This window comes from Suricata suricatta, chromosome 12 (genome assembly GCF_006229205.1).
Source record: "Suricata suricatta isolate VVHF042 chromosome 12, meerkat_22Aug2017_6uvM2_HiC, whole genome shotgun sequence".
In the NCBI taxonomy this organism is placed as follows: Eukaryota; Metazoa; Chordata; class Mammalia; order Carnivora; family Herpestidae; genus Suricata; species Suricata suricatta.
In genome coordinates this window covers 17,456,898-17,482,726 of record NC_043711.1, presented here as the reverse complement: position 1 = coordinate 17,482,726, position 25,829 = coordinate 17,456,898, and the positions used below count along the sequence as shown (strand labels likewise).

Below are 25,829 nucleotides of genomic sequence, written 5' to 3'. Positions count from 1 at the left end.
ATGAGGCTACCGCTCCTGGTGGCCGCGTTCTGCGCGGGGATCCTGGCAGGGGCGCTCCGAGTGCGGGCCCAGCAGAGAGAGAGAGGTGGGCACCGCCGGGAAGGACGCCGTCCAAGGCGCTGCACCCAGTCACCTATGGCTTTCATCTGGGACCCCCCACCTCCACAACCCCACCTGCATCCCTACTAACTCTCCCCCGACTCCCCAAACCCTCCGCTGCAGCCCCGCGCTGGCTCTCCCAAACCTCACCCTATCCTAATCGGTCCCAGACTCTGGCTCCCCAGATGCGCACCGGGTCGCCTACTCTCTATCGCTCTACTCTGCCCCCTGAAGCCAACCTCAGCCCCAGATCCACACCCGCGTCTGTGGCTCTCCCTTCCCTGCACACACCAGTCCTCCATGGAGAGTCTGCTCTGGGCCCTTCCGTGCCACCCTCCAAGTCTCCCAGACCCAAGGCAGCCTGGGCGATTCACTTAGCTGATGAGGCCTACTCTATCCTCCCCCCAGCCCCTGGTGCCAAGGGACCACAGCGCAGGGAGGGGTGGGTGGGCTCCAAGACAAGAGCATGATGGCTCCTCCCTGCCCCAGTGACCTGCACTCGCCTTTATGCTGCTGACATCGTGTTCCTACTTGATGGCTCTTCGTCTATCGGCCGAGGCAACTTCCGTGAAGTGCGCAGTTTCCTGGAGGGACTGGTGCTTCCTTTCTCTGGGGCAGCCAGTGCACAAGGTGTGCGTTTCGCTGCCGTGCAGTACAGCGACGATCCACGGTGAGTGGTAGCCCCTGGAGCTGGGGACTCAGAGATCTGTCCAGGACTCTTCCCCCACAGAAGCAGAGAACCCAGAAACCCCTAGGCCAGGCTTTGGGGAATCCAGAGACCCGCCTCTGGAGACAGAGGCAGGGATCTCCGAGGTAGAGTCCTCACCCCTGAGACACCTCCAGGTTATTGTCCTGAAAAGACAGGGCTGTCTTTTCTCATCTGGAGATGGAGAGCCAGGGGCGTCAGATGCCCCAAGTCTCCTGAACTCTCTATGTTCTAGCCCTCGGCCTCTCCCCTCGCACAGGGCCTCCCTGTCTGGCCAACATCCACCTCCCTACAACTGGACTCTTCCTCCCACATTTAATTAACCAGACATCCTGCTCCCGGAGGCAGGGAGCCCCAAGAGTTCCAGCCACCAGCAGAGCACAGAGGGGTACCAGAGGAGTTTGTTAACTTAATGGCTTCAGAGTGGAGGGCAGGAGTCACAGAACCAAGAAGACCCTCAAGGGGGGCTGATAGTCACAGGCCTCACCCCACAGGCCTCCTAGAGGCCAGGGCCAGAGAATGTCCCTAGCCTATTTCCACCTTCCCTCCCTTGCGCAGGACGGAGTTTGGCCTCGATGCACTTGGCTCAGGCTCAGGGAGCGAGGTGATCCGAGCCATCCGTGAGCTCAGCTACAAGGGAGGCAACACACGCACGGGGGCTGCGATTCTCCACGTGGCTGACAACGTCTTCCTGCCTCAGCTGGCGCGACCTGGTGTCCCCAAGGTGATCTCCCACCCTACCCTGCCCCCCATTAGCTGTCTGAGGCAGCATTGATTTACCCCCTGCACCTGCCCCAGGTCTGCATACTCATCACAGATGGGAAGTCTCAGGATCTGGTGGACACGGCTGCCCAACGGCTGAAGGGGCAGGGGGTCAAGCTATTTGCTGTGGGTGAGTACCACTCTGGGGAGACGAGTGGGCTGTGGCAGGGGCCAGTCAGAGGTCACGTGGACAGCTGACCTCTGATTGGGCATCACCTCAGGGATCAAGAATGCCGACCCTGAGGAGCTGAAGCTAGTTGCCTCACAGCCGACCAGTGATTTCTTCTTCTTCGTCAACGACTTCAGCATCTTGAGGACGCTGCTGCCCCTTGTTTCCCGGAGAGTGTGCACAACTGCTGGTGGTGTGCCTGTGACCCTGCCCAGTGAGTTCCTGCCCCCACTTGTGCCCTGACCTAGACCTCTGACCTCCCTCCCCAAACCTGGGAGTGCCAATTCCATTCCATGTGCTCCTGACACTGAGCTGGGGGTTCTGTCCTCTGATCCGGCCCTAGAGGTGCTGACCTGACCTCATGTGCTCCTTATCCTTGACCCCAATGCCACACTTTAAGTCTGACCCCTGATCCCTCTGCCTGATTGCCTGACTCCTCACCCTTCCCAGCTGATGACTTGACATCTGGGCCACGAGACCTGGTGCTGTCTGAAGCAGGCAGTCAATCCTTGAGAGTACAGTGGACAGCGGCCAGTGGCCCTGTGACTGGCTACAAGGTCCAGTACACTCCTCTGACAGGGCTGGGACAGCCACTGCCGGGCGAGCGGCGGGAGGTAAGGATGTCAGGAGTGTAGGTGGAGGGCTGGGGACTTGGCTGGACAAGGTAAAGTGACCTCTGACCCTGGGCAGGTGAGCATCTCAGCTGGTGAGACCAGCACACAGCTCCAGGGTCTTCGGCCGCTGACTGAGTACCAAGTGACTGTGGTAGCCCTCTACGCCAACAGCATCGGGGAGGCCGTGAGCGGGACAGCTCGGACCAGTGAGCAATTCTGCTAACCTCTGACCCTATTGACCTAACCGCCCAGTAACCCCTCCCCATTCCTGACTCTACTAATCCCTACTGGACCTTCCCCCAGCTGCCCTGGAGGGGCCAGAGCTGACCATCCAGAATACCACAGCCCACAGCCTCCTGGTGGCCTGGCGGAGTGTGCCAGGTGCCACTGGCTACCGTGTGACATGGCGGGCCCTCAGTGGTGAGTGAGAAGTGTGGGCCGAGGGGGATCCTGGCACCTCACACAGGATTATAGGGTCCTGAGTCGGCATGGTGCACTGATCCCTTGGTGCCCCCCGTGCAGGTGGTGTCACGCACCAGCAGGAGCTGGGCCCTGGGCAGGGGTCGGTGTTGCTGCGTGACCTGGAGCCTGACAAGGACTACGAGGTGACTGTGAGCACCCTGCTTGGCCGTAGCGTAGGATCTGCTACCTCCCTGACTGCGCGCACTGGTGAGAAGAAGGCTGGGTGCTTTCTTTGAGGTGGGTGGGCAGGTAGGTAGGGCACAGAGGCCACTGACGTCCCATGTGCCCTGGGCAGATGCTTCTGTTGGTCAGACCCTCCGCCCAGTCATCCTGGGCCCCACCTCCATTCTCCTTTCCTGGAACTTGGTGCCTGAGGCCCGTGGCTACCGGCTGGAATGGCGGCGTGAAAGTGGTCAGTGCAGGGGAGAGGGGCGGCAGGCAGGGTCAGGCTTGGGTTCAGTCAGCCTGACACTGTCGTCTTGCAGGCGTGGGGGTGCCACAGAAGGTGGTGCTGCGCCCCGATGTGACCCGCTACCAGATAGATGGGCTGCAACCAGGCACTGAGTATCGCCTCACGCTCTATACTCTGCTGGAGGGCCGCGAAGTAGTCACGCCTGCAACTGTGATCCCCACCGGTGAGGGCTCCGTGGGCCTTGCCAAGCGCGAGGGGAAGGTCCGGGTGCCCAGGGCAGCCTTCATGCCATGCTCTTCAACAGGGCCAGAGCTGTCCGTGGGTCCTGTGATGGACTTGAAGGCGACTGAGCTGCCTGGGCAGCGGATGCGAGTATCCTGGAGTCCAGTCCCCGGTGCCACCGAGTACCGTGTCACTGTGCGCAGCACCCAGGGTGAGTGAGGTGGACACAGTCACACCGGGACGCACATTAAAGTTCCAGCTTTTGGGATCTGATTACATTTTCACCCCAACACTTTGCACTCCTGGGTCTCCACAGCCTCCTCCTGTCTCCTTGTCTGACTATCCGTCAAGGTGGCAACTGAGCTGAGGCCTGTCACAGAGTCTTTCTGCTCCCAGCCCTGCCTCAGCTCGTCTTCTCACCCAGATCTGTCTCCACTCACTGCCCACACATCTGTCTACAGCTTTGGCCCTTCTCCACAATCACAAGCTCAATCCCTTCCCTTCTGTTGCTCTAGCTGGAACCACTGTCCATGCTGCCCTCTCATCCCCTGTCCCCATCCAGTACTGACCCCCATCACCCCACATCACTGTCTATCAATGACCTGTCAATTCACATTACTATCCACTGATTTCTGTCATCCTACATTCCATGTCCCTGTCCACCAACCCCTATCATCCTGTCATTCCACTCCTCACTGGTCCATTATCCTGTGTCACTGTCCATCACTGACCACCATCATCCCAAAACCCTGTGTCTCACGGACCCCTGCCCACCTACCCTGCCTTCTCTCTTAGGGGTTGAGCGGACCCAGGTGCTTCCTGGGAGTCAGACAGCCTTTGACTTAGATGATGTCCGGGCTGGGCTAAGCTACACTGTGCGGGTGTCTGCTCGAGTGGGCAGTCGCGAGGGCAGTGCTAGCACCCTCACTGTCCGCCAAGGTGAGCACTGCAGGGGGATTGTGGGAGGACAGCTGCTTGATTCACTCTGGTCCTGGTCTTGACCCCTGACCTTTGTCTTTAACCCCCAGAGCCGGAAACCCCACTTACCATCCCAGGGCTACGAGTTGTGGCATCAGATGCAACACGGGTGAGGGTGGCCTGGGGACCTGTTCCTGGAGCCAGTGGATTTCGGATTAGCTGGAGGACAGACAGTGGTCAGTGTCCGGTGTGTGGGACGGTTGTGGGGAGAAACAACCAGGGTTTGGGGGATTGAGAGGACAGGCAAGAGCTAGGCCAACACTTTCTTCTGACCCTAGGTCCGGAGTCCAGCCAGACATCACCCCCAGAATCCACTGCCATGGATATCACGGGGTTACGGCCTGGAACCTCCTACCAGGTGGCTGTGTCAGCACTGCGAGGGAGAGAGGAGGGTCCGCCGGTGGTCATCGTGGCTCGAACTGGTCAGGGCCTGACCCAGCCCCTTGACTAGCGGTCGCCAATGCCTACTCAGAACCCCCTGCCTCCCCTCACAGACCCTTGCTTCGCCTCAGAACAGTCTCCCTCTTCAGATTCCCACTGCCTTCTCCTTCGGAGTCCTGCTTTCTCCTGCCTCCCATTCTTCCTCTTAAGCCCCCACCTTCTTCAGATTCCTCTGCCTCTCCTCAAAGATCCCACTCTCTTTGCCCTCAGATTTTCACCACCTCATCTTTCAGGCTCCTGCTGCCTTTTATGCTCCACCTTGCTGTCCTCTTAGACTTAAACTTTTCCCCTTTGTCGGAGCCCCTCACTGCCTCCTCAGATCTCCATTGGAACCCTATTATCTTCTCTGTCAGAGCCTCTTCTCTCTCAGATTCCTATCACCTGTCACCTCGGATTCCCAGTCTCCTCTGTCACAACCCCCAGTTCTTCCCCCATTTGGGCCCATTAACTACCTCCTCCATCGGATCCCTGCCTCCTGTTAGACTCTCACAGCCTTCTATTAGATAGTCCCCCCAAACCTCCTCCATCAGACCCTCCACTGCTTCCCCCATTGGACTTCCCATTGCTTCTCCCCCTAGACCCACTGGGCCCAGTGAGGACTGTCCATGTGACGCAGACCAGCAGCTCATCTGTCACCATCTCCTGGAACAGGGTTCCTGGTGCCACAGGATACAGGGTCTCCTGGCACTCAGGCTATGGTGGGGACCAGGGATTTTGGAGGGGATCAGAGGTTTTGGAGGGTCATGGCGGGCAGGTCTGGGTGGAATAGGGGCTGGGGGTTATTTATGGTCCAGGTGGAGCATTGAGGGGAGGAGTCTAGCTAGCCCTGGAGCTGCCTCCATCCTCACTCCCAGGCCCAGAGAAATCCCAGTTGGTTTCTGGAGAGGCCACAGTGGCTGAGCTGGACGGGCTGGAGCCAGACACCGAGTACACGGTGCATGTGTGGCCTCATGTGGCTGGTGTGGATGGGTCGCCCGCCTCTGTGGTTGTGAGGACAGGTGAGTGGGCCCTGGCCAGCTTGCAATCACATCTCATTGGCTACCCCACCCCACTGTGCATTCCTGACTGCTCCATTTAACCATTCCATCACTGCTCAGTGACTTCACATTGACTAAGTGTCCGCCCTCAGTGACCTCCTGGCTGCTTCACACTGCCCACTCTGGGGCACTGGCCTCCTCCCTCTCAGAGGTTGCCTACACTAACCGGTCCATACTAACCTCACACTGACCTTTAGACCTCCCTGCATTGACCATGTTTGCACTGCCACCCTGTTCTCTGCCAGCCAGCCTGTGGCCCCTGACCCCTTACTCTGCCTCTGCCCTCAGACCCTGCACCCGTGGGCAGTGTGTCGAAGCTGCAGATCCTCAATGCTTCCAGTGATGTTCTGAGGGTCACCTGGGTCGGGGTCACTGGAGCCACAGCGTACAGACTGGCCTGGGGCCGGAGCGAGGGTATGGTTCCCTGACCCTGCCCTTGTCCTTCCTGGTTGGGACTGCCCTCTCTGGTAAACCACCCCCACCCCAACGGTTGCCCATGCTTGCCTAGCCAGGTGGCCCCACAACACAGCAGATGCTCCCAGGAAACACAGACTCCGCAGAAATACGGGGACTCGAAGGCGGAGTCAGCTACTCGGTGCGAGTGACTGCTCTTGTGGGGGACCGTGAGGGAGCACCGGTCTCCATTGTCGTCACCACGCGTAGGCGGAGCTTGGGCTGGGGGGAGTCTTGGATTGGCCTGCACGGTTTGGGGGCGGGGTTTATGTTCTGAGGGGTTAACGGGGAAGAATGAAGCCTGGGATTGGCAAAGGAGTCGGTTGGGATTGGCTTAGGAGCCAGTTGGGGGCGGAGCCTCCCTGAGTCCCCCGCTTTCTCCGTAGCGCCTGAAGCTCCGCCAGCCCTGGGGACCCTTCGCGTAGTGCAGCGAGGCGAGCACTCGCTGAGGCTGAGCTGGCAGCCAGTGTCTGGGGCACACGGCTTCCGTCTGCGTTGGCGACCAGAGGGTGAGAGGTTTCCCTAGGTAGGGGGTCAGGGACAGATGGGGGCGGGACTGGGGGCGGGGTTGGAGAGGTAGGTCAGTGAGCGGGCAACGTCTGTCAAGGAAGGGGGGGTCTGCTGTGTGGCGGGATCAGTCAACCAGGTGGATGGGATCAATAAGGGTTAGTCTTGTAGGATCTGTAAAGCGAACAGGATCAGAGAGACCAAGGAAGATCAATTAGGAGGGTGGATCTGGTTAGCGGGGTCAGTCAGTGAGATGGGTGAGTTCATTAATGCCGCTCTGCAGCATCTTCCCACATGCCTTGGGTCCCCACTTTCATGACTGCCTTAGGTGGCCAGGAACAGTCCCGGGTCTTGGGGCCCGATATCAGCAGCTATGAACTGGATGGGCTGGAATCAGCAACCCCATACCGAGTGTGGCTGAGTGTTTTGGGGTCAGCTGGAGAAGGGCCCCCCACAGAAGTGATTGCTCGCACTGGTGAGCCCAGAGCCCACTCTTCCCTGGTGTGATCTTTCCCCTGCTGATAACCCTCACTGGTTTCCTGCACCCCATAACCCTGAGTGACTCCTCCTGTAGCCCCTTACCATTCCTGTCCCTGGGTTGACCCCAGCATGATCTCCCATGACACTTCCTTTGCTAAGGTAATCCTACCCAGAACCTCCTCAGATGATCTCCCCTCTCTGGGTTCTCAGGACAGACTCTGATCCCTGGTCTTTGGTTCCTTTTTCAGAGTCACCCCGTGTCCCTAGCACTGAACTGCGTGTGGTGGACACTTCAATTGACTCAGTGACTCTGGCCTGGACCCCAGTGTCTGGAGTATCCAGCTACATCCTGTCCTGGGAGCCACTCAGACGCCCTGACCAAGGTGAAGGGGAGGCCAGGATTGGGGAGGGCTGGCATCTGGAGCTCTGTGGAAGGCCTCCTGTTGTTTAATCAGATTTTATCTTTTGCAGACATCCCTGGGGCCTCACAGACACTTCCAGGGATCTCGAGCTCCCAGCGAGTGACAGGGCTAGAACCTGGCATCTCCTACACCTTCTCCTTGACACCCATCCGGGAGGGTGTACGGGGTCCTGAGGCCTCTGTCACACAGAACCCAGGTAAGGTGGGCACAGTGGGAGGGGCCTAGGAAGGTAGCTGGATGGGTCAGCTGCTTCAGTAACTCACCCCGTTTCCTGTAGCGTGTCCTCATGGCCAGATGGATGTGGTGTTCCTGCTGCACACCACTCAGGACAATATTCATCGTGCAGAGGCTGTAAAGACAGCTTTGGAGCGTCTGGTGTCTGCATTTGGGCCTCTTGGGCCACAGGGAATCCAGGTTTGGCCCCAGGGGCAGACAGATCCCTTCTTATCCCAGCCCCTCCGCATCTCACCATTCACAGCAGCTACCATTTCCCTGCTCCGCCGCTGGTCCAGTCTGTCTCCTATCCCCTTCCAGGCTCCAGATCTCCCCATCTGCGGGGTGGCTACCTACACTGCCATCGCTGCTGACCCCCTAGTGTTCAGGTTTAGTCCCATTCCCTGAGCTCTTTATCTGCCCTGCCCCCAACAGGCTCTGTCATCCTTGCTTTGTCATCTTCCCCAGGCTCTGTGTTCCCCCACCCCAGGTTGGCTTCCTGTCCTACAGTCATCGGCCCTCCTCTGTGTTCCGGCTGAATAGCTCCTATGATCCTAACAACATCCTGCAGAATATCCGCAGCATCCCCTACACGGACCCAAGTGGGAACAACCTGGGTAAGGACTGCATTGGACATGGGCTCTTGGGGCCTACCTGTTGGGAGCTGGATGCCCCTGGGTTCTGACATGTTCTTTCTCCCAGGCACAGCTGTGGTTACTGCCCACAGACGCCTATTAGCACCAGATGCTCCCGGGCGCCGCCAGCATGTACCAGGGGTAATGGTTTTGCTAGTAGATGAGCCCTTGAGAGGTGACATCTTCAACCCTATCCGTGAGGCCCAGGCTGCTGGTGAGGAGTAGGGCTGGTGGGGATGGGGCCTGGGAGTTGGACTAGCTCCAGCAGGGTTGTCATCCCGGCTGCTGGACCCCTCCTTAGGGCTCAGAGTGATGATACTGGGCCAGGCCGGAGCTGACCCGGAACAGTTGCGTCGCTTGGTACCAGGCATGGACCCTGTCCAGACTTTCTTTGCTGTGGATGATGGTCCGAGCTTAGACCGGGCAGTCAGTAGTTTGGCAACATCCCTGTGTCAGACAGCCTTGGCCACCCAGGTTTGTAAAGGGCCTCTTCTGGGGAGGGGTAACTGGGTGGGGAGAGGGAGTCTGAGAACTCCTGGGAGAACTGCCTAGCCTCAAGGAGACCTTATGTCCACAGCCACAGCCAGAGCCTTGCACAGTGCATTGTCCAAAGGTAAGTGTCCAGAGTTGAGAGGGTACCTGGGGCTAGCCACTCTGACCCTCATGTGACATATCTTTCCCCAGGGTCAGAAGGGGGAACCCGGAGAGATGGTGAGTGGCCCTAGTTGGGGGCGGAGAATGGTTGGGGTTCAGTGTGGCTGAGGGAAGTTGATGGCACAGGGCTCACTGATCACCCTTCCTAGGGCCTGAAAGGACAAGCCGGGCCTCCCGGCCCCCCCGGCCTCCCGGTGAGTGCCTCTGCATGCCTGTCCTCTGCCCCCTGCCTGGCATACTACCTCCTTACCCGCTCTCTCTTCTCAGGGCAGGACTGGTGCTCCTGGCCCCCCAGGCTCCCCTGGAAGTACTGTTGCAAGGGGTGAAAGGGTGAGTGGAAACCATTGGGGTTCCCTGAAGACACTCCTCTAAGTGTTATCAGGGTTTTCAGAAGACAGAAGGAAAGAGCAGGGCTAGAACTACAGGGTACTCCTAGAAGCCTTAGTGGACATTTTAAACCACACCAGAGACTCTGCGGCAGGGCCTAAAGTAGAGCAGCCAGTGGGGTTTTGAGACTCCCCCAGAGAGCCTGGGTGTACGTTCTAAATCCCAGAAGCAGGGAAGGCCCTCCGTCTTATCATTGCCCTGGTGCCTGGGATGAGGCCCTGTTTAGCTCAGAAAGGCTGCTTCTCTGCCCCATTGCTCCACCCCAGCAACACTCGGGCCTGTGGGGTGGAGTCCAGACAAAGAATAGTCTGGGCTCCTCCAGAAGACAGAGGGCATGGAAGGAGGGTCCCTTCCTGCCCTGACCTCTTTGCTTCCTTAGGGCTTTCCTGGAGCAGATGGGCCTCCAGGCATCCCCGGCCGCCCTGGGACTCCTGGAACTCCTGGCTCCAAGGTGAGCAAGCCTTGCTCTGCAGGTCCTATGGTAGGACTCTGCTTGAGTGGGTGAGTGGGTGGTCTGACTGTCCTGACTGCTTCCATTTACAGGGCTCCCCAGGGTGGCCTGGGCCTCGTGGAGATCCAGTAAGTTGCTTTCCCTTCTTTGCTCACCCAGCATTTTCCCAAAGTTCTTTCTGCAGAGTGGGAACCTGTAGGGGGCGGGCAGTGTGGATACACTTGAGCCCAAGCATCACCCTCTGCCCTATTTTGTCCTCAGGGAGAGCGAGGACCTCGAGGCCCAAAGGGAGAGCCGGTAGGTGAAGGGGGAAGAGAGGGAGCCAGGGTGTCTCTGGGAGGGATAGACTGGATGCTGTGCAGGGCTGGTGGCATGATAAGGAATACTTGGGCACTTCTAGAAACTCCTGCCCAAGGCTTCCATGCCCTGAATCCTGTTCGTTGCTTTCTGTCCTGCAGGGAGAGCCCGGACGAGTCACTGGAGGCGCGGGCCCAGGGCTTCCTGGGCAGAAAGGGGACCCTGGACCTCCAGTAAGTTCTAGGCTGTGTGGGGGCAGGAGATGTGTGGTGGGGAACCAGTAGGAGGCAGGGTGGGAGTAAGGGTCAGTGGAGTTGTACTTTACACTTTGTCTCCTCCATCAGGGCCTCCCTGGATCCCGTGGCTCACTGGGGGACCCAGGACCCCGTGGTCCCCCAGGACTTCCTGGAATGGCTGTGAAGGTGATAGCATGACCCCCTTATGGTCTCATGACCTCAATGTGATCCAGTGATCTGGTGACCCTATTTGAGCCCATATAACCCCTACTGGTTGCTCTGACCCCATATGACCCCTTACTCCCCCGTGACTCCTCAGTTTCACCATGACCTTTGTAATCCAATTTGTGGACATGACCTTCATTTCTCCTGGTATACTGGGGAATGGAGGTGTGGTCCAGGGTCATGGGGTCATGATCTGTCTTCCAGGGTGACAAAGGCGATCGTGGGGAGCGGGTAAGCGAGGGGCAAGGTGTTCTGGGGGTGGGATGGAGCCTGATTCCTGTTGGCCACTCCTCACCTGCTGTCCTCTCTCAGGGCCCCCCAGGACCAGGTGATGGTGGCACTATTCCAGGGGAGCCTGGGCTTCCGGTGAGGGAGCCTTGAGGCTCTGCTGGGGAACTTGGGGGCCATCTCAGGGGTGTGGATACTGAGGCTGAGGCTCTTCTAGGGCAGTGGGTGGGTGCTGGGCATCGCAGTTTGGGGCTCACGTTTTCATTTACTTTCTCTTAGGGTCTTCCTGGAGGCCCTGGACCCCAAGGCCCAGTTGGCCCTTCTGGAGAGAAAGGAGAAAAGGTACGAAGCCTGACCTCTTGGTTGCCCATTCTGGGGTGGGGGCTGAGGGAGGTAGGGTCTTCCACTCATCTGTTTCTTCTTCAGGGTGACTGTGAGGATGGAGCTCCAGGCCTCCCAGGACAGCCCGGGAGCCCAGGTGAACGGGTGAGTGCAGGGGCAAGAGTTCTGGGGCGGGGAGGGAGGGGCACAGCTTCCTCAGCTTCCCATCCTCTACCCTATCCTTATGCCCAAACCCAAGTCTCCAAACCCCTTCTAGGGCCCACGAGGACCTCCTGGAGACATTGGTCCCAAAGTAAGTGCCGCTTTTTGGGGGGGTCAGGTGTGGGTGTGACACACTGGGACCACTATAAGGCTGGGCTGGGGGCATGTGGAGGGATCAGGAGATGAGGGCTCTCACCAGGTCAGAGGTTGTGGTTTTGGAGGCAGGATGATAGCTAGAGTTTGAGAAGCCTTCTCTAGGGTTTGACAGTCAAGGCGCCTCTTTTAACTCTCTCCCCTTAGGGTGACAGAGGACTGAAAGGGGTTGCGGGTGAGACTGGAGAGAAGGTAAGTGCAGCCTAGGGATCTCTCAGGGCCCCAGAGGGTCTGTGGCCAGACTTAGCCCTGACCCATTCTGTTCCATCAGGGTGAACGTGGACCCCCGGGCCCAGCAGGACCCCAGGTGAGCCCTCTGACCCCATGCCAGTGCCCAGCTGACCTGCGCTCTGTGCCCCCACCTGGTTCTCACTTCTCAACCCTGATGCCCCTGGCCCTGGCCCTCCACTTTTCCTCAATGACTCTTGCTGATGCACTCTCCAACCCTCAACCCCGGGACCTGCTTTTTACTTCCTGACCCTGCTGAACTGACCTTGACGTCCACTGACGTCTCTGTCATCCTGCTGAGTTTGACCCCTGCCACCTAAATCCTGACCTTTCATGCCCTCTTCAGCACCCCCACAATCTCTAGCCCTTGCTTCTTACTATCTCCCAGCACACCGCCCTGGATCAGTAATTCTGCTCTTCTTCCCCAGGGGCTGCCTGGAGTGGCTGGACGTCCGGGAGCTGAGGGGCCCGAAGTGAGTCTGTAACTATGGTAGGACGGGGAGAGGGGCATTCAAATGTTCCTCCTGTTCTGGTTTCACATCTTTTCCACATGCAGGGGCCGCCAGGACCCACTGGCAGACGAGGAGAGAAGGTGAGTCATTGCCTGGGGGCCAGTCCCTCCCACCTCCTGCACTTGGGATTGTGGCAGGTGGGACACCAGAACCTGGAGTCCCCAGATGGGACTCTGACCCATCCTGCCTCCATCCTTTTTCCACAGGGGGAGCCTGGTCGCCCTGGGGACCCTGCAGTGGTGAGCAAAGGGAGGATGGGGCTCTGAGCACAACATGGCTCCTTGAACACTGGCCCGAGTAGACCAGTATTCCAGGCTGAGAACCCATAACCTTGGGACCCTTGGGACCCAGAACCTTGGGTTCTGTGACTCTCCTGATGCCATAATGCATCTCCTGACTCTTGGCTGTAACTTGTGACACCGTGACCATCAAACAGGTCATGAACTCTGTGTAACCCCTGCCCTGCTCCCAGCGGTGTCTCTGTGACCTCTGGACAGAGACTGAGCTCTATGACTTCCAGTTCTGTATTACCCCATTACCAGTCAATCACATAGTACTGTGTGTACTGTATGTCCCCAGGCAGAGCCAAATGTGTCTGTCCTGTTTGTTTTCAGGGACCTGATGGTGCTGGAGCCAAAGGAGAGAAGGTAATTCTGGCGAGAGTGAAGAAGAAGCTGACCCAGAGTTGAGGTCAAGGTCATGGGTCTGCCTTTAGGCTTTCCTGGAGGTCCCTGGAAGTCATAGGGTTGTGGCATGGTTGCTGGATTGTGAGGTCATGGGACCTGGAGCTGATGTTGATGGTTGATGATCTTTGTTGCCTCCAGGGAGACGTGGGGCCCATGGGGCCTAAAGGAGCTACAGGAGTCAAAGGGGAGCGGGTGAGTGAAGGGAAAGTGTCTAAGGGGGTAGGGAGGTGAAGGTTATGCTCCCTGACTTCTGATCCTTTTGCCACAGGGCCCACCCGGCTTGGTTCTTCAAGGAGACCCTGGCCCCAAAGGAGACCCTGGAGACCGGGTGAATAAATGTGGGGCCGGGAGTATGGTAGGAGAAGAGGTAGTACCCAGGAGCCCCAACTAAGTCCTGTACCCCCTCTACACCCTGCAGGGTCCCATTGGCCTGACTGGCAGAGCTGGACCCACGGTGAGTACCTGTGACTTTGGGTAACCTCAAGGTTTTTGGGGTTACCAATCCTCAAGGACTGGCTGCTACATGCATCCTGTATCACCCCACTTTTGCCTCCTCCACAGGGAGACTCAGGGCCTCCTGGAGAGAAGGGAGACCCTGGGAGGCCTGGCCCCCCAGGACTTGTCGGTCCCCGAGGACGAGATGTAAGAAAGCTGGAGTTGGGGGAGTTTTGGGGGGTAGGGGAGTAGTGTGTTGCCATCATCGTGGGGAATCCTGGGACCAGGACTGATTCTCATGTCTCTCAGGGTGAAGTTGGAGAGAAAGGTGATGAGGGTCCCCCGGTAAGACTCCTTCCCACTGTAATTTTTGACCCTTGCACTGTGATCCCACTGGACTGGAGGACCCACCAGGTCCTCCAGTTCATTCCCTTGCCTACTGCCTATCTGGTGCCCAGACCCTTCTCAACCCCTGCTCCTTGAGTCAGTTTGAGCCCAAGCCACCTGCTCAGTGTGGTTTTCTCTCCATCACCAGGGTGACCCAGGTTTGCCCGGAAAAGCTGGAGAGCGTGGCCTTCGGGTGAGGCTATCAGGGAGAAATAAGGGGATGCATGGCATGATAGGAAACTCAGGCATGGTTTTGGGGATGATGGGGAACCTGCAGAATACCAGGAGGGCCTATCTCAGACCAGCTGCTCTCCCCAGGGGGCACCTGGAGCTCGGGGACCTGTGGGTGAGAAGGGAGACCAAGGAGATCCTGGAGAGGATGGGCGAAACGTGAGTCCCAACCCTGACCCCTAACTCCAACTTCAGCCATCCAGTTCCCAGCCCCCGCTCCTGCCATCCCAACCCTATAATGCTAAATGCTCACAATGCTCTGTGACCCCTTCATCACAACCCCCAAAGGCCACCAGGCTCCCCATGAGTCTTTAGTTTGCTTCCAAAGCTTCCTGAAACTGCTGCCTATCTTGAGTGACCCCCTGACTTTCTACAGGGCAGCCCTGGACCATCTGGACCCAAGGGTGACCGTGGGGAGCCAGTGAGTAATACCAGTGTTCTGGGCTTGGGAGGAATAGGGGTTTCCAGTGCTTGGTCTGGTCAGTATGCACATAAGGGGTCTGGAGGTCAAGTTAGGGAGCATTGATGGCCACCTCCAGGCCTGATCTGTTTTTTGGGTGTTGGCATTGGGGTGCTTCAGGGAATTGGGGAGCAGAGTTGAGCCTGGGACGAACAGCTATGCCCTGGGATTTTAGGGCTTCTATTGACCATAATAATTTCCTTTCCCAGGGTCTCCCAGGACTTCCTGCACGTCTGGTAAGAGCTTATCTGGGTCTGATCCTCTGTCCTTTCCCTCACTTGCCCCTGTTGGTGCCACATGGTGTCCCTTCATCTCTTCCACTGCCCCTAGTTCTCCCCATGGCCTCCTGATAGCTCCATTGATCCCATAACCCCTCACTGGCCCCGCTTCTCCGTGTTGAACCATTCACTGGCTATCCCTCCTCCCCGCCGCCTCCCACAGGTAGACACGGGAGTTGGAGCCGGAGAGAAGGTATCAGGGTCTGTGGGTGGAATGAAGCCCTGAGCACAGGGAAGCCTCCTGGTGCCCCTGTGATGGGCATGCCTGCAGCCCTAGGGCCGTTCTTTCAACGAGCTTGTTTCTGCCACAGGGAGAGCCTGGGGACCGTGGACAGGAGGGTCCTCGAGGCCCCAAGGGTGACCCAGGCCCCCCTGGAGCCACTGGGGAGAGGGTGAGTGTGCTTGGTCCCATGAGGAGGTGTGGGCCTGGGAAAGCCTGGTCTAATTTCTTCCTCCCCCTATCCTCAGGGCATCAGTGGACTCCGGGGGCCCCCAGGCCCTCAGGTGAGTGATGCTCTTTGCCCCAGCAGCCTCAATCCTCCTCTCGCCCTCACCTCTTATCTGACTTTGTTTCCTCCAGGGGGACCCAGGTGTCCGAGGTCCGGCAGGAGAGAAGGTGAGAGGGCATGGAGGTTTTCAGCCGTGAGCCAGGCTCTTAGGTCCATCTTAATCCTTTGAGGCCTCTTACTTCTCTGTTTTCCTCAGGGTGACCGGGGTCCACCTGGCCTGGATGGCCGTGGTGGGCTGGATGGTAAACCAGGAGCCCCTGGCCCCCCTGGGCTGCATGTGAGTCATGATGGTCATGGTCTGGTCACACCTTTCCCTTCCCTCTTCATATGACCCCAGCCTCATCTGGGTCTTCTTGGTCTTGATAAGCTTGGGAGCTAGGTGGGGTATCTGTGTCTTTTCCTAGAACCTTCCTGGGTGGGGGGTGTTAGTACCTTGCAGGCCCTGAGTTCACAGGAACTAGTGGGGCTGTCAGTGGGTGGTACTCCTGACCTCATGATCATTGCAGACCCCCTGACTTTGAGTCTCTCTTCAGGGTGCTACAGGCAAAGCTGGAGACCCAGGGAGAGACGTAAGTGAGGGGAGATCTTAGGCCCATGGGTGGCTCAGGGTCCAGCATAAATTGCCCAGGGTCATCATTTCACAGCCTCACTGGGAGTAGGAGCAGTTGCTCCATCCTTGTCCTTGGGAGGGGTCTCAGTCCCTGGCAGGCAGATTTGAGCAGGGTCCAGCTTTCTGACCATCTCTGCTTTGGGGGTCTTATTAGGTCCCCCAAGTCCTGTGGGTTCTGCCTTGGGAGTTTTAGCAGGGGACCCCTAACCAATGGAGTCTCTGCCTCAGATGATTTCAGTGAAACCTCCAAATTTTGGGGGTGTCTACACTCAAGGAGGACTTTAACAGGGTCCTCCGCAGTCCATGGGTGTGTTCCAGGGACTCTTTCAGTGGTTCTCTGAATCCCAGCAAAAACTTTTTCCAGGGTCTTCCAGGCCTCCGAGGAGAACCTGGCCCCCCTGGCCCGCCTGGCCTCCCTGGAGCCCAGGTAAGACTGAGTTTTCAAGGTACCCATTTCTTAAAAGTTGATTTACATATACATATGTATGTATGTATGTGTGTACGTATGTATATAATCTTTACACCCAAACGTGGGGCTCCAACTCATGATCCTGAAATCAAGAGCCTCATGCTCTACCAACTGAGCCATCCAGGCCCATCTCATGGTACCCTTTTGCCCCATTACTGCCCTCATGTGAGCCCTGACTTCTGATCAACCATCTGTTCCCACAGGGAAAGCCAGGAGAGGATGGCAAGCCTGGCCTGAATGGGAAAAATGTGAGTTTCCTGGGCAGACACAGGAGCATCTACTGAGAAATGCCAGCACATGGGACACACATACAGACACTTGCTGAGATGTGTCAACACCCATGTACCTAGCCCAGACCTACATCCTGAAATCCACATCCATGTGCACATCAATCAGGCAGCCTCACAGACAATGAGTTATGTGGGCATGCTGACTTGCGCTCAGATGGACTGCCACCTGCTAAAAGCCACAGCCACAGGCGCAAGTGCAGAGCCACAGGCACAGATTGAGAGGGGCAGACATACTGGCATGAAGCCATATTTAGGGATATTTGGAGACGTGTTGACACAGACACCTCCACCCAGACTAGGTATGTGCTAAGACGTGGACCCAGGGCCACATGTGGACCTGTGCTGAAACATCATGAGACACACCTCCAAGGCTCTGGCTTGTGACACATGCATTCATATCCACAATCACTCACATACATATGGCCACACATGTTGAGATACACACCAGGCTTTTTTTTTAATTTATTTTTGAGAGACAGAGATAGACAGCATGAGCAGGGAGGGTCAGAGAGAGGAGGAGACACAGAATCCGAAGCAGACTCCAGGCTCTGAGCTAGCTGTCAGCACAGAGCCCGACACAGGGCTTGAACCCACCAACCGTGAGATCATGACCTGAGCTGAAGCTGGTCGCTTAACCGACTGAGCCACCCAGGCGCCCCCACACAGACTTGTAGACAGATTCTAAGACATACAGACAAGTCTCAAGACACCAGAGACAGGTAGACCCATGTCCGTCCTGTGTATACATGTATATGCCCATAGTTAGACATGAGACATGAGTCAAGATGTGCAGATAGACTGACACCTAGTAAGTGTCACCTATGAAGACATACAGATCCATGCATGGATACACATGCTAACACACACACACACACACACACACACACATCCAGAGAGGCATAGATGTGGCATTACATCTAGAAAGCCAGAGATAGAGGACACGTGCAGCTACGTGGGGAGGGGAGCAGAGCCCCACAGGCCCTCAGAGGCCATGCTCCAAGACACACAGGGGCCTGGACTACAAGCACAGACATACAGTCATCTGAGACCAGCCAAGCCAGGATCAGCCAGACACCAGTGAATTTTTGGGCTGATGCGAATCTTCTGCCCACAGGGAGAACCTGGGGACCCTGGAGAAGATGGAAGGAAGGTAAGGCCTCTCGCTTGGAGTCTGGTCTGCCCTCAGCATAGGGCACAATCTAAACTATGCTTGTCTTCCATAGGGAGAGAAGGGAGACTCGGGCGCCCCTGGGAGAGAAGTGAGTGCTGGAGCCTTCTGCAGCCTGGCCTCTGCTCCTGACTCCGTGATGTATGGTTCCACTCCTTCTGGGGTCTCAGGGTCCTGATCCTGGCTGCATCCTCCACAGGGTCACGAGGGTCCCAAGGGTGAGCGTGGAGCTCCTGGGAGTCCTGGACTGCAGGGTCCCCCAGGCCTCCCTGGGCAGGTGGGCCCTTCTGGCCAGGTGAGTATCCAGGAGGGTAGTTCTAGGACTTGGGGGTGTGGGGGGCCGTTATGTTCCCACTGGATGCCATCCTAGGATGCCAAGATCCTATGTGACCCCTTTGTGTTCTATCATATCTCAGGGTTTTCCTGGGGTTCCAGGAAACACAGGCCCCAAGGTGAGTGTGCATGTGGTGGGTAGGGAGTGCGATGAGGGGCTGAGCAGGGTTGAGGCATTTCCCCCACCTCTCTTTGTGATCCCTCTTTGTTCTCAGGGTGACCGTGGGGAGACTGGACCCAAAGGGGAACAGGTGAGGTCCCCACCTTTTTCATATGCCCAGGTAGCCATAACTCCCACATGGTACATGCACTCTCCCACCAGAAACTGGGTCGAGCAACTTGTCTCTTGGTGTCTCTAGGGCCTCCCTGGAGAGCGTGGCCTGAGAGGAGAACCTGGGAGCTTGGGGGTGAGTGAAGCTTAGGTCCTCAACTCATTTGCATGCCTAAAGGAGTCACCTCTATCCCCTCCCTCTTGCCCTGTGGCCCCATAGGTTCTGTCCTGTGTTCAGTCCCCTGTCCTATGGGGTTCCTCTAGCCTACACTGGGGAACTGGCAGTGGGGGCATGTGGGGGTAGAGGGGCTTCCAGGGCCTCTAACTGCCTCAACCAGCACTAAAGGGTCTTGTGGGCAAGAGGCCTGGAGAAGAGAGTATGGAGGCTGTTTCTGGGAGCAGCGTGGGGCTTCTCTGAGGGCAGCCCCTCACCCAGCTTGTATCCCCAGAATGCGGAGCGGTTTCTGGAAACGATTGGCATCAAGGTACGTTGTTTGGGGGTTGGGAGTAGGGGCGGACAGAGGCCCCAAGGGGCAAGTAGTACCCACAAGGCCTAGCAGGGGCCTGGGTGGCTGCAGGAGCTGGCCCTGCTTCCCCAACCCCTCGGTTATCACCCAGGCATCTTCCCTGAGGGAGATGGTGGAGACCTGGGATGAGAGCTCTGGAAGCTTCCTGCCCCTGCCTGACCGGCGCCGTGGCCCTAAGGGGGACCCAGGCGAGCGGGGCCCCCCGGGCAAGGAGGTGAGCATCAGTCACTCAGTGGGGGTGCCCCTGGATAGTGTCACCACACCTCTAGCAACATTCACTCTTCTATTCTTCCAGGGCCCCACTGGCTTTTCTGGAGAACGTGGACTGAAGGGAGATCGCGGAGACCCTGGTCCTCAGGGGCCACCAGGCCTGGCCCTTGGGGAAAGGGGCCTCCCTGGACCTCCCGGCCTTGCCGGGGAGCCTGGAAAGCCTGGTATTCCTGGGCTCCCAGGCCGGGCTGGGGACGCAGGAGAGGCAGGAAGGCCAGGAGAGAGGGTGAGCTGGGCTAGCCAGGAGGGCTGGGGTTGTGGGGCCAGGAGGAGCTGGATTCCCCGTGGACATGGCCCCCATCCTGCTATTTGCACCTCAGGGAGAACGAGGAGAGAAAGGAGAACGTGGGGAACAGGTGAGCTGAGAGGGGCCACAGGGGGCGGGACTTCCTTGGTGCTGTGCTGGGGAAGCCACATCATTTCCTTCTTCTCCACAGGGCAGAGACGGCCCTCCTGGGCCCCCTGGCCCTCCTGGCCCCCCCGGCCCCAAGGTGATTAGCCCAGCCCTGCCCTGGGCCTGTGACTGTTGCTACCAGAAGGCCACCATTAACTTAGGCCCCACAATCTCCATATGGTGTCTTTAACCCATAATCCCATGGGATCCTTTGATCTGGGGTGACCCCTCCATGCCTCTGTTATAGACACATTTCTCCCCTATGACCTTGTATTTGTAGGTGGCTGTGGATGAGCTAGGTCCTGGACTCTCTGGAGTGCAAGGACCCCCTGGACTCAAGGGCAGTAAGGTCAGTGTGTGCAATCAGTTGGGGGACTACCCCCTGCCATGGTGCCAGGGCCTGGCTTGACATGTCATCCATCTCTACAGGGAGATCCAGGCAGTGATGGTGACCAAGGCCCCAAGGGAGACAGGGTGAGGCCTGCTACCCCACCATGCTCCCCTCTCCTTTAGGGAGGCACACGAGGGGTGGTGGTGTATATGGGCACACAGCAGTGACTGGACAGGACATGCCATTCTGCTTGCAGGGTGTGCCAGGCATCAAGGGAGACCGAGGAGAGCCTGGACAGAGGGGTCTCGATGGCAGCCCGGTGAGTCTGCGCCACAGGCCCCCCATGTGCCTGCACAGGGCTCTTACAGTGCTGTCTGGACTGGAGTCTGCTTTTTCTGGGACTGTCTGGGGGCGGCTGGGATGTGGGAACAAAGAGAAGCTGTGTGCCCTTAAACCTGTTCTCTCCAGGGTCTACCAGGAGAGCGTGGTGTGGCTGGACCTGAAGGGAAGCCGGTAAGTGGTGGCAGGAACAGCCCGGCCAAGCTCCTGGGAACAGCTGCTCTCTGCTGTGTGCTGGCTGCTCTATGTACATGCTACCAATGACAAGGGTGCGACCCCGGATGTGAGTGCAGATGCATGACGCACGCTCATGCGCGCGTGCTTGTGTGTGTGTGTGTGTGTGTGTGTGTGTGTGTGTGTGTGTGTGTGTGTAGGCCAGTACGTGATATCCCTGAGGGGCAGTCCCTGGGTATGGGTGATCTATGCCTGAGGGTAGCAGCCTGCAAGTGGGTTCCCTGGACAGAGGCCTCCGCAGGGGGCAAACAACCCCACATGAGGCCCGGATTGAGACTCAGCATCCCTATTTTCTATCCAGGGTTTGCAAGGTCCTAGGGGGACCCCTGGCCCAGTGGTGAGTATCTTAGAATCCTCACTCCTCCTGCCCCCATCCTCCCCCATGCCACAAGGGGCGGTACTGCCTTAGTTTCCCTGGTGGGGTGAGACTGGCTCTGCCTCACCAGACTCCTTCTCTCTCCAACAGGGTGGCCACGGAGACCCTGGACCTCCTGGTGCCCCGGTGAGTGACAGGAGAGCACTGCCTGGTGGGGGTGGGGCACTATTCCCCACTGGTGAGCCAGGCCTTGTTTGTGTTAATACCTGAGCCAGGCAGATGCCTCTGACCCCTGTCCCCTGTCTTGATACTTTTTCCTAGGGTCTTGCTGGTTCCACAGGACCCCAGGGTCCTTCTGGCCTGAAGGTGAGTGTCGGTGTGTGCGGGCATGTGGCTAAATGGCAGAGGAGACTTCTCTGAGCCATGTCCACACCAGGATTGCACCTGCCATCCCCCTGGGATGTCATCACCCGGCCGTGGGGCTGAGCACCACAGTGCCCCACCCATGTGGGCTTGGCTTATGGGCAGGGGGCTGAGGAGCCTCTTGCCTTTTGTGGGGTCACAAAGTCTCTGGGTTTTTGGCAGGGGGAGCCTGGAGAGACAGGACCGCCAGGACGGGTGAGTGGCCTAGCTCGGGGGTTAGAATCACAGGGAGCAGGTGGGGTCGGCGCTGCCCTGAACTGTTGCTTCCCCCAGGGCCTGCCCGGACCCACCGGGCCTGTGGGACTTCCCGGCCCTCCTGGCCCTTCAGGCCTTGTGGTAAGTGAGGTCCCTGTAGGGACACCATGTCCTGCCCTCTGGGTCCCATGTTCTCCCATGTTCCCCTCACATCTGACTTGTCTCCTTCAGGGTCCTCAGGGGGCACCAGGCTTGCCTGGACAAGTGGTGAGTCCTGGGGGTCAAGGCTGGGCTCCAGGGGGTCAGGAGTCAGAGGGCAGGCCCCTGACACAACTCCTCCCTTTCAGGGAGAGACAGGGAAGCCAGGAGCCCCAGGTCGTGATGGTGCTGGTGGAAAAGATGGAGACAGAGGAGCTCCTGGTGTGCCAGTACGTATTCTGGGAGAGCTTGCTTCAGGCCTGTGATGGGGCCGTGTGCCCGATCCTGTGTGGTGGCAGCAGGGCAGGGTGGTGGGGAGGCACTGAGTCCTTTACATTGCTCTGTCACAGGGGTCACCAGGTCTGCCCGGCCCTGTTGGACCTAAAGGAGAGCCTGGACCCATGGGGGCTCCTGGACAGGTGATCCTGACCCTGATCCCGACCCTTTGTACCAGCTCCTCTGCCTCACCATCCAGGATGGGGCTGGGGAGAAGGCGGCGGGGGGGCTTGGTAACTCACTGGGCATTCCCCACAGGCTGTGGTCGGGCCCCCTGGAGCAAAGGGAGAGAAGGTGAGTGTGCAGGGGTCCTGGGGGGAGGGACCAAGGGGGCCCAGAGCATATCACTGACCCTTCTCCCTCAACAGGGAGCACCTGGAGGCCTTGCTGGAGACCTGGTGGGAGAGCCGGTGAGTGTGGAGCCTTCGACAGCATAGTTCAGCCATCCTCATAGCCCTCGGCTTTCATAATACACATCACATTGGACCCCGTGCCTCTATCCCTGACTGTCATCTTTCTGTGACCCTAATGCCCATGTTGCTTCTTATCCCTTGTCTCTATAGGGAGCCAAAGGTGACCGAGGACTGCCAGGGCCTCGGGGCGAGAAGGTGAGGCGGGCCCAGCCCAAGGGCTTAAGCACTGGCTAGAGGGGGGCCAGGCTGGGTGGCTAGATCCCCTTACCGCCCTTTCTGTGCAGGGTGAAGCTGGCCGTGCAGGGGAGCCTGGAGACCCTGGGGAAGATGTGAGTCTGGGGTCTGGGCAAGTCTGAGCTGGGCATAAGGAGTGCAGCTGTGGACATGAGGGACCATTCCCAGGCCTGTGCGCCTCCGGCATTCAGGATCCTGCTCCAGGGAGAACATGGGGATCCAGCCTCTCGGCTTCGACACTCCCAGTCAGCAGGGCGGGGCTCCTTTGCTTCCTTGAACGTGTCCTAGGTCTTCTGCTCCTTACTGTGTCTGAGCACACACATGTGTGTCCCTGTCTGATGCCCTAGGTCATCTGTTAATGTGCCCCTTTCCCCCCGTCTCTGTGTTGCGTGGATCTGAGTGCATGCTTGTGGGCCTGTGTTAGTTCCCAGGGATGAGTGGCTTTGAGTTCCCACATTTGCGTGCTCCTGGGAGCTCCTGTGTGTCTGTGTTCACACCCAAGGTCCCGATGCCTGTGCTCCCGTGTCTATAGCCACCCCTGAACTCCCACATATCTGTGGGAGCTCCTGTGAGCCAATCCTTGCTTACGGGTCTGAGTTCCACATCTGAGCTACCCAGGGAATATATTTGGGTCATGTCTAAGCTCTGGGTTCATGTTCCTTCCCTCTCAAGTACTGTTTACTTTGCTTTTTTAGGGTCAAAAAGGGGCTCCTGGACTCAAGGGTAATAAGGTATGTGTATCCTAAAGCATTCCTTCCAGGGGTCATGTTCCTGGGACTTGGAGAGCCGATCTGACCCCTCTTTCCCTTGAAGGGTGACCCAGGAGTCGGGGTCCAGGGCCCCCTTGGACCAGCTGGTCCTCCAGGTCTGAAGGTCAGTCAATGCCCCATCATGAATGGTGTGCAGCAGGCAGGGAGGTGCCTGGAAGTGGGAAGAAGAGGGCATTCTGGGCCTGGTTCTGGGAAGGAGTCCTGTTGGGACCACTTTTCCCTTTGCTATCACTGTTCCAGGGAGATGCGGGTCCCCCTGGGCCCCCCGGTACTCCTGGTGTTGTCGGATTCCCCGGTCAGACAGGCCCTCGAGGAGAGATGGGTCAGCCAGGCCCCAGTGGAGAGCGGGTAAGCAGCATGTGGGGACTTGGTGACTTCAGGACTCTGAATCTGGCAGTGGGGGAAGAGAAGGGGTCCCAGGCCCTGCCTCGGGGATTCCAGTCTTGGAGGGGCCAAAGGGGAGGTAGGTCTCCAAGTCACCCTTTGCCTCCTTTGCTTCATTGTTCCCGTAGGGTCTGGCAGGTCTTCCGGGGAGAGAGGGACCGCCAGGTCCCTTGGGGCCACCTGGACCACCAGGGTCAGCGGTGAGTAGAAGTGTTCCAATGTCACAGGTGTCTGAGTCCTGTGTGTTGGAGTCTTCCCAGGTGGGAACTGGGACACACTACGTGGCTGGGTACGTGTGTGTGCTTTGGAGGGCATGGGAGCTCACCTTACTCTGCCCACAGGGAGTGCCCGGGCCCTCTGGACTCAAAGGAGACAAGGTAGATGGGACAATGCTGCTGGCTTTCCTGTAGCCATCACTCCCTCCAACCTCCACTGACCCCCGTAGCCCCCTCCAACTTCCACTGACCCCCGTCGCCCCGTCCAACCTCCACTGACCTCTCTTGACCCTCTGCTCCCCACTGATTCCCCTTGCATATCTCCGGTGTCCTGTTGATCTCCAGGGAGACTCTGGAGCAGGGCTGCCCGGGGCCCGAGGCGAGCGTGGGGAACCTGGTGTCCGGGTATGTATGTTCTGCTCTGCATTCATGGCTCCCTTTATCACAGCTCTTGCCTCTCATTGCCAACTTATGAGTCAATGAACTCAATGTCACCATCCAGGGTGAAGATGGCCGTCCCGGCCAGGAGGGACCCCGAGGACTCACGGTGGGTCCCCTTGGGGAAGGCGCCAGTGATGTGACTTCAGTCCCCTGCCTGTGCCCTCTGTGCCATTGGGACACTCTCTGTAGCCTTCTGGTTCTTTTTATGTACTCTCTGGTCCTTCATGTCCTGCTGGGACCCTTTGGTCCTCTCCTGTCCCCTGAGCAGTCTCCCCACTAATGTCCCCAAGTTTATTTAGCTCACTGTTGTCTTCTCCTCATACAGGGGCCCCCAGGCATTCGGGGGGAACGTGGGGAGAAGGTAAGGACATGGGGAAAAGGCCCCAGGGTGAGCAAGGGTGGGGCCAGATCCTGTAATTCAGGACTTGGGACTTCTCAGTTTGGAGAGATTCACATTCTTCCACCCAATAGGGTGACGCCGGAACTGCAGGGCTAAAGGGTGACAAGGTGAGTGTGGATATGAGGGAAGGCAGAGGCAGGGGATAAGGGTGCTCCTGAGTCCTCTGACTGCTCCCTGTCTACTCAGGGTGACGCAGCCATGGCTGTGGGGCCTCCAGGGCCACGGGGTGCCAAGGGGGACATGGTGAGTAGGTCTGGCTCATGTACAGAGTGGGTTTCTCTTGGGTGTGGGAGGAGCTCCCATGGGGGCTGGGCAGGGAATCTGAGAGCTCAAACCCTCAGTTGGTGAGGGACCTCCAGCCCCTGACCCTCACTTCTGACCCCTGACTCAGGGTGAACGAGGACCTCGGGGCATAGATGGTGACAAAGGACCTCGAGGAGACATTGGGAACCCTGGAGAGAAGGTACAGGGAAGAGGGTGGGGTACTCTACATGGGGTCAGGAGAGGGTTTCTGTGGGCTGTGGGGGCCCTACTGAGGGTCTGTGAGGAGAAGAGGGGAGGACGGGGGCTTTCTGGGGGTTAGGAGGAGGGGGTTCGGTGGGCTGTGGTGACTCTGTGGGGTGGCTGAGGATGGAGGTTCTACAGTGGGCTCGAAGACCTCCATGTGAGGTTGCCAGGGAGCTCTGTGGAGTGTAGCTTGAAGAGAGGCCCTCTGGGAACAGACAAGGGGCTTCTTAGGTGTCAGAGGTACTCGAGGTAGCTTCAGGAGCCCCATGGTAGGAAGAAGGGTCAGGGATCTGAGGGCCTGGGTGAGAA

The 25,829-nt window shown here is 58.2% G+C and overlaps 1 protein-coding gene across 1 annotated transcript in view; it reads left to right on the top strand.

Annotated features, from left to right (window-relative positions):
* COL7A1 (collagen type VII alpha 1 chain) overlaps positions 1 to 25,829 on the top strand; it is a 30,691-nt gene continuing 4,862 nt past the window's right edge. Inside the window, exons 1-102 of the mRNA XM_029917872.1 lie at positions 1 to 85; positions 589 to 769; positions 1,364 to 1,529; positions 1,604 to 1,697; positions 1,789 to 1,950; positions 2,187 to 2,350; positions 2,427 to 2,556; positions 2,654 to 2,770; positions 2,873 to 3,019; positions 3,108 to 3,224; positions 3,298 to 3,447; positions 3,529 to 3,657; positions 4,242 to 4,385; positions 4,475 to 4,600; positions 4,703 to 4,846; positions 5,444 to 5,563; positions 5,720 to 5,863; positions 6,191 to 6,316; positions 6,415 to 6,561; positions 6,742 to 6,864; positions 7,191 to 7,337; positions 7,591 to 7,725; positions 7,814 to 7,960; positions 8,042 to 8,178; positions 8,468 to 8,594; positions 8,680 to 8,826; positions 8,914 to 9,086; positions 9,190 to 9,225; positions 9,297 to 9,323; positions 9,416 to 9,460; positions 9,534 to 9,596; positions 10,033 to 10,104; positions 10,197 to 10,232; positions 10,366 to 10,401; positions 10,563 to 10,634; positions 10,746 to 10,823; positions 11,067 to 11,093; positions 11,175 to 11,228; positions 11,370 to 11,432; positions 11,517 to 11,576; positions 11,689 to 11,724; positions 11,934 to 11,978; positions 12,058 to 12,093; positions 12,443 to 12,487; positions 12,571 to 12,606; positions 12,733 to 12,765; positions 13,141 to 13,173; positions 13,351 to 13,404; positions 13,481 to 13,540; positions 13,631 to 13,666; positions 13,774 to 13,854; positions 13,957 to 13,992; positions 14,183 to 14,227; positions 14,353 to 14,424; positions 14,642 to 14,686; positions 14,935 to 14,961; positions 15,167 to 15,196; positions 15,315 to 15,395; positions 15,472 to 15,507; positions 15,584 to 15,619; positions 15,709 to 15,789; positions 16,046 to 16,081; positions 16,487 to 16,549; positions 16,795 to 16,839; positions 17,996 to 18,031; positions 18,105 to 18,140; positions 18,249 to 18,344; positions 18,466 to 18,501; positions 18,598 to 18,633; positions 18,742 to 18,789; positions 19,103 to 19,138; positions 19,272 to 19,394; positions 19,476 to 19,676; positions 19,771 to 19,806; positions 19,888 to 19,941; positions 20,125 to 20,193; positions 20,274 to 20,318; positions 20,432 to 20,494; positions 20,644 to 20,688; positions 21,050 to 21,085; positions 21,215 to 21,250; positions 21,386 to 21,430; positions 21,650 to 21,682; positions 21,761 to 21,823; positions 21,914 to 21,949; positions 22,030 to 22,110; positions 22,231 to 22,299; positions 22,415 to 22,450; positions 22,525 to 22,566; positions 22,720 to 22,764; positions 22,854 to 22,898; positions 23,499 to 23,534; positions 23,617 to 23,676; positions 23,814 to 23,921; positions 24,086 to 24,157; positions 24,299 to 24,334; positions 24,518 to 24,577; positions 24,675 to 24,719; positions 24,939 to 24,974; positions 25,085 to 25,120; positions 25,200 to 25,256; positions 25,405 to 25,476. Of these exons, the coding sequence (XP_029773732.1) occupies positions 1 to 85; positions 589 to 769; positions 1,364 to 1,529; positions 1,604 to 1,697; positions 1,789 to 1,950; positions 2,187 to 2,350; positions 2,427 to 2,556; positions 2,654 to 2,770; positions 2,873 to 3,019; positions 3,108 to 3,224; positions 3,298 to 3,447; positions 3,529 to 3,657; positions 4,242 to 4,385; positions 4,475 to 4,600; positions 4,703 to 4,846; positions 5,444 to 5,563; positions 5,720 to 5,863; positions 6,191 to 6,316; positions 6,415 to 6,561; positions 6,742 to 6,864; positions 7,191 to 7,337; positions 7,591 to 7,725; positions 7,814 to 7,960; positions 8,042 to 8,178; positions 8,468 to 8,594; positions 8,680 to 8,826; positions 8,914 to 9,086; positions 9,190 to 9,225; positions 9,297 to 9,323; positions 9,416 to 9,460; positions 9,534 to 9,596; positions 10,033 to 10,104; positions 10,197 to 10,232; positions 10,366 to 10,401; positions 10,563 to 10,634; positions 10,746 to 10,823; positions 11,067 to 11,093; positions 11,175 to 11,228; positions 11,370 to 11,432; positions 11,517 to 11,576; positions 11,689 to 11,724; positions 11,934 to 11,978; positions 12,058 to 12,093; positions 12,443 to 12,487; positions 12,571 to 12,606; positions 12,733 to 12,765; positions 13,141 to 13,173; positions 13,351 to 13,404; positions 13,481 to 13,540; positions 13,631 to 13,666; positions 13,774 to 13,854; positions 13,957 to 13,992; positions 14,183 to 14,227; positions 14,353 to 14,424; positions 14,642 to 14,686; positions 14,935 to 14,961; positions 15,167 to 15,196; positions 15,315 to 15,395; positions 15,472 to 15,507; positions 15,584 to 15,619; positions 15,709 to 15,789; positions 16,046 to 16,081; positions 16,487 to 16,549; positions 16,795 to 16,839; positions 17,996 to 18,031; positions 18,105 to 18,140; positions 18,249 to 18,344; positions 18,466 to 18,501; positions 18,598 to 18,633; positions 18,742 to 18,789; positions 19,103 to 19,138; positions 19,272 to 19,394; positions 19,476 to 19,676; positions 19,771 to 19,806; positions 19,888 to 19,941; positions 20,125 to 20,193; positions 20,274 to 20,318; positions 20,432 to 20,494; positions 20,644 to 20,688; positions 21,050 to 21,085; positions 21,215 to 21,250; positions 21,386 to 21,430; positions 21,650 to 21,682; positions 21,761 to 21,823; positions 21,914 to 21,949; positions 22,030 to 22,110; positions 22,231 to 22,299; positions 22,415 to 22,450; positions 22,525 to 22,566; positions 22,720 to 22,764; positions 22,854 to 22,898; positions 23,499 to 23,534; positions 23,617 to 23,676; positions 23,814 to 23,921; positions 24,086 to 24,157; positions 24,299 to 24,334; positions 24,518 to 24,577; positions 24,675 to 24,719; positions 24,939 to 24,974; positions 25,085 to 25,120; positions 25,200 to 25,256; positions 25,405 to 25,476 (7,671 nt within the window). The remainder of the gene's footprint in view (positions 86 to 588; positions 770 to 1,363; positions 1,530 to 1,603; positions 1,698 to 1,788; positions 1,951 to 2,186; positions 2,351 to 2,426; positions 2,557 to 2,653; positions 2,771 to 2,872; positions 3,020 to 3,107; positions 3,225 to 3,297; positions 3,448 to 3,528; positions 3,658 to 4,241; positions 4,386 to 4,474; positions 4,601 to 4,702; positions 4,847 to 5,443; positions 5,564 to 5,719; positions 5,864 to 6,190; positions 6,317 to 6,414; positions 6,562 to 6,741; positions 6,865 to 7,190; positions 7,338 to 7,590; positions 7,726 to 7,813; positions 7,961 to 8,041; positions 8,179 to 8,467; positions 8,595 to 8,679; positions 8,827 to 8,913; positions 9,087 to 9,189; positions 9,226 to 9,296; positions 9,324 to 9,415; positions 9,461 to 9,533; positions 9,597 to 10,032; positions 10,105 to 10,196; positions 10,233 to 10,365; positions 10,402 to 10,562; positions 10,635 to 10,745; positions 10,824 to 11,066; positions 11,094 to 11,174; positions 11,229 to 11,369; positions 11,433 to 11,516; positions 11,577 to 11,688; positions 11,725 to 11,933; positions 11,979 to 12,057; positions 12,094 to 12,442; positions 12,488 to 12,570; positions 12,607 to 12,732; positions 12,766 to 13,140; positions 13,174 to 13,350; positions 13,405 to 13,480; positions 13,541 to 13,630; positions 13,667 to 13,773; positions 13,855 to 13,956; positions 13,993 to 14,182; positions 14,228 to 14,352; positions 14,425 to 14,641; positions 14,687 to 14,934; positions 14,962 to 15,166; positions 15,197 to 15,314; positions 15,396 to 15,471; positions 15,508 to 15,583; positions 15,620 to 15,708; positions 15,790 to 16,045; positions 16,082 to 16,486; positions 16,550 to 16,794; positions 16,840 to 17,995; positions 18,032 to 18,104; positions 18,141 to 18,248; positions 18,345 to 18,465; positions 18,502 to 18,597; positions 18,634 to 18,741; positions 18,790 to 19,102; positions 19,139 to 19,271; positions 19,395 to 19,475; positions 19,677 to 19,770; positions 19,807 to 19,887; positions 19,942 to 20,124; positions 20,194 to 20,273; positions 20,319 to 20,431; positions 20,495 to 20,643; positions 20,689 to 21,049; positions 21,086 to 21,214; positions 21,251 to 21,385; positions 21,431 to 21,649; positions 21,683 to 21,760; positions 21,824 to 21,913; positions 21,950 to 22,029; positions 22,111 to 22,230; positions 22,300 to 22,414; positions 22,451 to 22,524; positions 22,567 to 22,719; positions 22,765 to 22,853; positions 22,899 to 23,498; positions 23,535 to 23,616; positions 23,677 to 23,813; positions 23,922 to 24,085; positions 24,158 to 24,298; positions 24,335 to 24,517; positions 24,578 to 24,674; positions 24,720 to 24,938; positions 24,975 to 25,084; positions 25,121 to 25,199; positions 25,257 to 25,404; positions 25,477 to 25,829) is intronic.